Source organism: Alexandromys fortis, unplaced genomic scaffold (assembly GCF_014885135.2).
Source record: "Alexandromys fortis isolate MF-2015 unplaced genomic scaffold, M_Fortis_MF-2015_v1.1 scaffold_12, whole genome shotgun sequence".
Classification (NCBI taxonomy): Eukaryota; Metazoa; Chordata; class Mammalia; order Rodentia; family Cricetidae; genus Alexandromys; species Alexandromys fortis.
The window spans coordinates 5,133,927-5,139,843 of NW_026067937.1; the positions used below are offsets into that span (position 1 = coordinate 5,133,927).

General features: G+C 39.2%; 1 protein-coding gene across 11 annotated transcripts in view; it reads left to right on the plus strand.

The window, feature by feature from the left end:
- Window positions 1-5,917, plus strand: part of Hipk3 (homeodomain interacting protein kinase 3) — a 108,995-nt gene that overhangs the window by 72,093 nt on the left and 30,985 nt on the right. For all 11 annotated transcript variants that reach the window (XM_050146931.1, XM_050146929.1, XM_050146926.1 and 8 more), the window contains 5 exons: window positions 1,076-1,195; window positions 2,315-2,401; window positions 3,629-3,813; window positions 4,993-5,152; window positions 5,648-5,771. In XM_050146931.1, coding sequence (XP_050002888.1) covers window positions 1,076-1,195; window positions 2,315-2,401; window positions 3,629-3,813; window positions 4,993-5,152; window positions 5,648-5,771 — 676 coding nt within the window. The remainder of the gene's footprint in view (window positions 1-1,075; window positions 1,196-2,314; window positions 2,402-3,628; window positions 3,814-4,992; window positions 5,153-5,647; window positions 5,772-5,917) is intronic.

The following is a 5,917-nucleotide window of genomic DNA, read 5'->3' on the forward strand; positions in this document are numbered from 1 at the left end:
TCTCCCCTCCCTCCCTCCCTCCCTCCCTCCCTCCCTCCCTCCTTTCTTTCTTTCTTTCTTTCTTTCTTTGTGGTTTTGGAGCCTGTCCTGGAACTAGCTCTTGTAGACCAGGCTGGTCTCGAACTCACAGAGATCCGCCTGCCTTTGCCTCCCGAGTGCTGGGATTAAAGGCGTGCGCCACCACCGCCGGCTGGGCTTATTTCTTTACTGAGCAGTTAGAGAATGTGAGAACCACCATCACAGGCTGATGTGTACCAGGCACTCTCGTGGGTGTGGAGGGTTGGAGAGTAGAGTGAGAGATGGTAAGGGAAAGGGACGTGCACCGGCTGGTGAAAGCAGGGTGGAGAAGAATCTCCATGAAGGAGGATGGGGTTGCTGGGAAAAGACAGAGTTACTGTTTTATTTCCTGGCTTGGAGTATATAATGAGTAAGGTGATATTAGAGCCCAGAACCGAAGGAAGAGTGCTTGCTATGTGATGCCTAGGCCAGGTAATGTTAGGGGGCTCTGCCGGGAGGGGTTAGACTACCAGGCTCTCTGTCTACGCTCTCCCTAGAATAGCTCATCTAGGCTATCTATCAATCCAATCCCTCTCTTTCCTTCCTAGTAGGTTGTTGGGTTAGGAAGAGCTCAATGGTAGGCACTTTCTTAGCATCTATGAGAAACGGGTTCAAACCTCCAGTATTGTCCGCCTTATCCCCAAAGGTATAATCATCTCTTAACTCTTTCCCCCTTAATGCTCTTTGTATTTCCAGGCTTTGAACATGTTGGTTTCCTCTCTTGATTTATATAGAACTTTAATATTTTACATTACATTAATAATTTACATATAACTTGAATATAGATCAAGTTTTTCTCAGGAAACTCTTGACTACAGTTGTTTTCGGTATCCTTCCCTGTCTTTTCTTACAGTGTACATTTCCTGTGTATTTAAAACACTGCAGATTCCTCAGTGTGAATTTATTGAGGGCATAGATATCTTTTTCTTCTTAACCTGAGATCTAGTGTAGTTGCTGACAAAATGTCCAACTAATGCCTGTCATTGAAAGAATAAATTGTTTTTAAATTATTTTTCAGATTCGATACATTTCTCAGACTCAAGGTTTACCAGGAGAACAATTGTTAAATGTGGGTACAAAATCCACAAGATTTTTTTGCAGAGATACAGATATGTCTCATTCTGGTTGGAGATTAAAGGTAATTAACTAAAAATAAGCATATTTATTATTAAACAGTTTTCTAAGATGCCTCATGGGTAATGCATTCCATACCTGTTTTTATTTTATTGCTTATTCTCTAACAACTCAACTTAATTCATTGTTAGTGTTTTTTAAGTGCATATATATGCGTATATATATTACATTTGTTATATTTCTCACTCAATTATATACTAATAAATACTGTAGAACAGGGTTCGAATCTGTCTACTATCATTACCAGCTTTGGTTTCTTTTATAGTTTTCTTAGTTTGGTTTACTGTTGCTGTAATAAGCACCATGACCAACAGCAACTTGGAGAGGAAAGTTTTCACACCCTGGTGATAGCCCATCATTCAAGAAAGCCAGGACAGGAAGGAGCTCTAGCAGAAACCATGGAGGAGTGCTGCTTACTGGCGTGCTCCCATCCCCCACCTTTAAATTAAAAAAAATTATTTTAGATTTTTTTTTTTTTTTTTTTTACTGTGTGTTTTGCCTCCATGTATGTATATGTACCACATGTGTACCTGGTACCTCGAGAGGTCAGAAGAGGGTGTCAGATTCTGTGGACCTGGAGTTACAGATGCTTGTTAGCTGCCATGTGGGTTCTGGGAAACAGAACCTTGACCCTCTGTATAAGCAACAAGTGCTCTTGACCAGGGTCTGTTTTTCCAGCCCCTCCGCGTGCTGTCTTACATCACCTAGGACTGCATGCGGAGGTGTGGTGCTGCATCAGTGATCTGGGCGTCCATAGTGGGATGGGCTTCCCACATCCATCATGATCAAGAAAATGTCCCAGTCTTGTCCGTAGGCTGTGCTAATGGAGATATTTTCTCCACTGAGGTTCCCTCTTCCAAGATGATTCTGGTTGTGTCAAGTTGACAAACCCAGCACAGTCCAGGGTGGTCTCCAGCTTGATCTTCCTGTGTCAGCCTCCCGAGTACTGGGCTTACCGAATGCACCATTCCTGACTTCGCATTTATTCATTTATTTGTATATAAAGTACATTTCTGCTTGTTGCTCTTTTTGAAACAGCTACACTTGGTATTAGGCTAACTGTGTCAGGCTTAAAGGCATATGGAGAGTAATATGTTCTTTTCTCTTGATTGTATATAATAAGACACTGGAAGAGCATGAGGCAGAGACAGGAATGAAGTCTAAAGAAGCCAGAAAGTACATATTCAACAGTCTGGACGATATAGTGCACGTGAGTACTGCAGTCGCTTTGTTAATCTTGTGTGCTGAAGGTGACCCTAGAGGGCCAAGGATTCAAAACACAACACTCAGTTTCTACTTTTTTTTTTTTTTTTTTTTTTTTTTTTTTTTTTTTTTTTTTTTTTTTTTTTTTTTTGTGTCTCAAGACGAGGTTTTTCTACGTAGCCCTGGCTGTCCTGGAACTCACTCTGTAGATCAGGCTGGCCTTGAACTCAGATTGCCTGCCTCTGTTTCCTGGTTGCTGGGATTAAAGGTGTGAGCCACCGCTACCAGGATCTCACTCATTTCTAAATCTTACTTTTGAAGTATTTGAAACAGAATTAATTCAAAATTTTTAAGCTTTCATCTAAATTGTATTTGTCTTTATCAGAGTTTAAATTTGCCCATGCTGTCATTTTCTAAAGGTTTTAGTGTTTTTGTTTTTGTTTTGTCTTCAAAAGGAAAATGAACAAGAAGACTTTTTCCTGTCTTAATAGGAATAGGTCTGTGTTTAGTAACAACGTTTGGGCTAGTGAGATGGCTCAATGGAAAAAAAAAAAAAACCACTGGTGACCTGAGCTCTGGCCCTGGAACGTATTTTAAAGGTGGAAGAGAAGAACCTACTCCATAAAGATGTCCACATGTCCACACACACGCACACACACATTCAACACAAAGATATCCACACACATGAACGGGACTCATGGGCATGCATACACAGACATACATACTTAACACCCAAGCACTCAAGACAGACAGAGACATATGCACACAGAGACACGCACTCAACAGTACACACGCATGCCCTCACATAGAGATACATATACTAACAGATGTAACTCATTCACTTATGCAGTAGTAATAAAGTGGTTTGTTTCTTTGTTTTTGTTTTTTTTAATTTTCTTTTTAAAGACAGGGTTTTTCTGTGTAATCCTGGCTATCCTGGAACTTGTTCTGTAGATCAGGCTGGCCTCAAACTTAGAGCTCCACCTGTCACTGCTTCCTGAGTGCTGGGATTAAAAGTGTGTACCACCACCACCCAGCAAGGTTTTTTTTTTTTTCCCTTAAATTTCCTACTTTGAGTGAATCCTGTTTGTTACCTCAGAAGATTTTGTAGATTTATGAACTTCAGTTCTTTTTGTTTCAAATAACTAGTTGACTGTTTTTTTTTTTAAGATGTGAATTTTAACAAACACTTCTTTTTATCTTTATTTTATGGCTTGAAACTTTGATGTCATAGGTGAACACAGTGATGGATTTGGAAGGAAGTGATCTTTTGGCTGAGAAAGCTGATAGAAGAGAATTTGTTAGTCTGTTGAAAAAAATGTTGCTGATTGATGCAGACTTAAGAATTACTCCAATTGAGACGCTCAACCACCCATTCGTTAATATGAAGCATCTTCTAGATTTCCCTCACAGCAACCAGTACGTCACTTTATAATCTTTCCTAGTGTGCTTTAAAAATGATAGGTATATAGAAAACCAGTGTCTTCACTAGCCATTAATAAGTCTAAAGAGATGGAGCCACCCGGACTGAGATGGCATGGACTAGTATGTGGCAGAGTTGAATTAGAACACAGATTGGAAGGCCAGTTTCACTGCTGACCCCAAGTGTCACTGAAAATGGAAGTGTTCCTACTGGAGCAGTGAGGGCGTAGAAGAGAATGTCAGAGGTCTCTCTTAAGTCCCATTTCTGTTTTCACCAGCTCTCCCTAGGTTCTGTCCTTTGGAGACCTGTAACTCTTGTCTGTTTTCCTTGTGTATCTTTTGATTTCTTTCTCCTTCTCTTGCTCCTTTAAGTTTTAGAAGGAACGAGGGGTTAGTAAGGAAGAAGATATGGTCACATTTTGAAGGCCTTGTCAGCTGCCTTAAGTAAAATTTGTGACATTTTAATGGTCTTTCTCGGTTGGCAAAGGTAGTAGAATCATGTGACTTCAGAGCAGCTGTTCAGGGAGAGGAGTGGACCAGCAGGAGGGGGAGTGGGAGGAGGAACATGAGAGAGAGCAGGCGGGAATGGAGTACAAACGAAGCATAGTGATTCCTGTGTGTGAGTATGCCACAGTGAAACCCGTCACTTAAAACCTAAATAGACACTCCCCCATAGCTTAAAGCTACATTGCTGTTGTCACAACAGTAATGAAAGTTCTTATGTGAATGAATCACTATTCATTATTGTGAAATGCCATTGTACTAGTATTTTTATGAAACCCAGGTATACTTCCCTTAAACACTGAAGATATTCTATGGATGTTCATAAATAACTACTTTGAAAATAACATCATAATGATGTTCTTGGTACTATTAATTTAGTGATTTGTCTATTAAAATTTAGTACAAATTAAATAAAGCAGAGATCATTAAATTATTGTGTGTTAATAAATAAATAAATAATAAAAATTGCATTCTTAAAAATATTATCAGCATAATATATATTTGCATTACTATTTTTCTTGTAGAAATTACTGTTAGAAAAAGAACAAAAAATAAAGTACAAATTGTAGAATTTATTTTTTTTCCAAATAATTTTTATTTTGTTACTGTACAATAATCTTAAACTAAGCATCTTAAATAATGTTACAGTGTTTTCTACTTTTTCTTGTGCAGTGTGAAGTCCTGCTTTCATATAATGGATATTTGTAAGTCCCACCCAAGTTCATGTGAAACAAGTACCCACAGTAAAATGTCGCTCTTAAGGCCGGTCGCATCAAACGGCACTGCTGCTCTCACGGCAAACCTTACTAAAATTGGGACGTTAAGAAGCCAGGTAAGAATTTATAGTTGTTAGTACTTTATGAAAAGCCTTCTGATTGTTCAGTTTGCTTTGAGATGTCGAAGCATCATGTGAGCAGCAGATTCAGTGAGGGTGAGCATTGAGTACGTCTGTTCTGTTTTATATAAACCAGGGAGAATGTACCTTGGGGTGAGCATTGAGTACGTCTGTTCTGTTCTATATAAACCAGGGAGAATGTACCTTGGGGTGAGCATTGAGTACGTCTGTTCTATTCTAGCTAAACCAAGTAGAACATACTTTTTGAATTCATTATCTCAAATCTTCCTTTTGTGTTGTTAGGACCAAAACTCTTATCAAAAATAGAGTTCAGTAAACCCAATTTAAGTTGACCAGTCTGCTTTTTGTTTCATTTTCTGGGTTCATTTTAATCGTCGAATTATGATTTTAAGAAGTATGTGTGGATTTATAGTATATTTGTAGTGATTGGAATATTGCCCTATATAACATGGAGTACACTGATTGTTTCAGGCATTAACCACATCTGCTCACTCAGTTGTGCACCATGGAATACCTCTGCAGGCGGGAACTGCACAGTTCGGTTGTGGCGATGCTTTTCATCAGACCCTGATTATCTGTCCCCCAGCTATTCAAGGTATGTTTTCATTTAGAATATAATTTTGGTATTTTTTTCCTTTCCTTTCCTTTTTCCTTTTCCCCTTTCCCCTTTCCCCTTTCCCCTTTCCCCTTTCCCCTTTCCCCTTTCCCCTTTCCCTTTCCCTTTCCCTTTCCCTTTTCCTC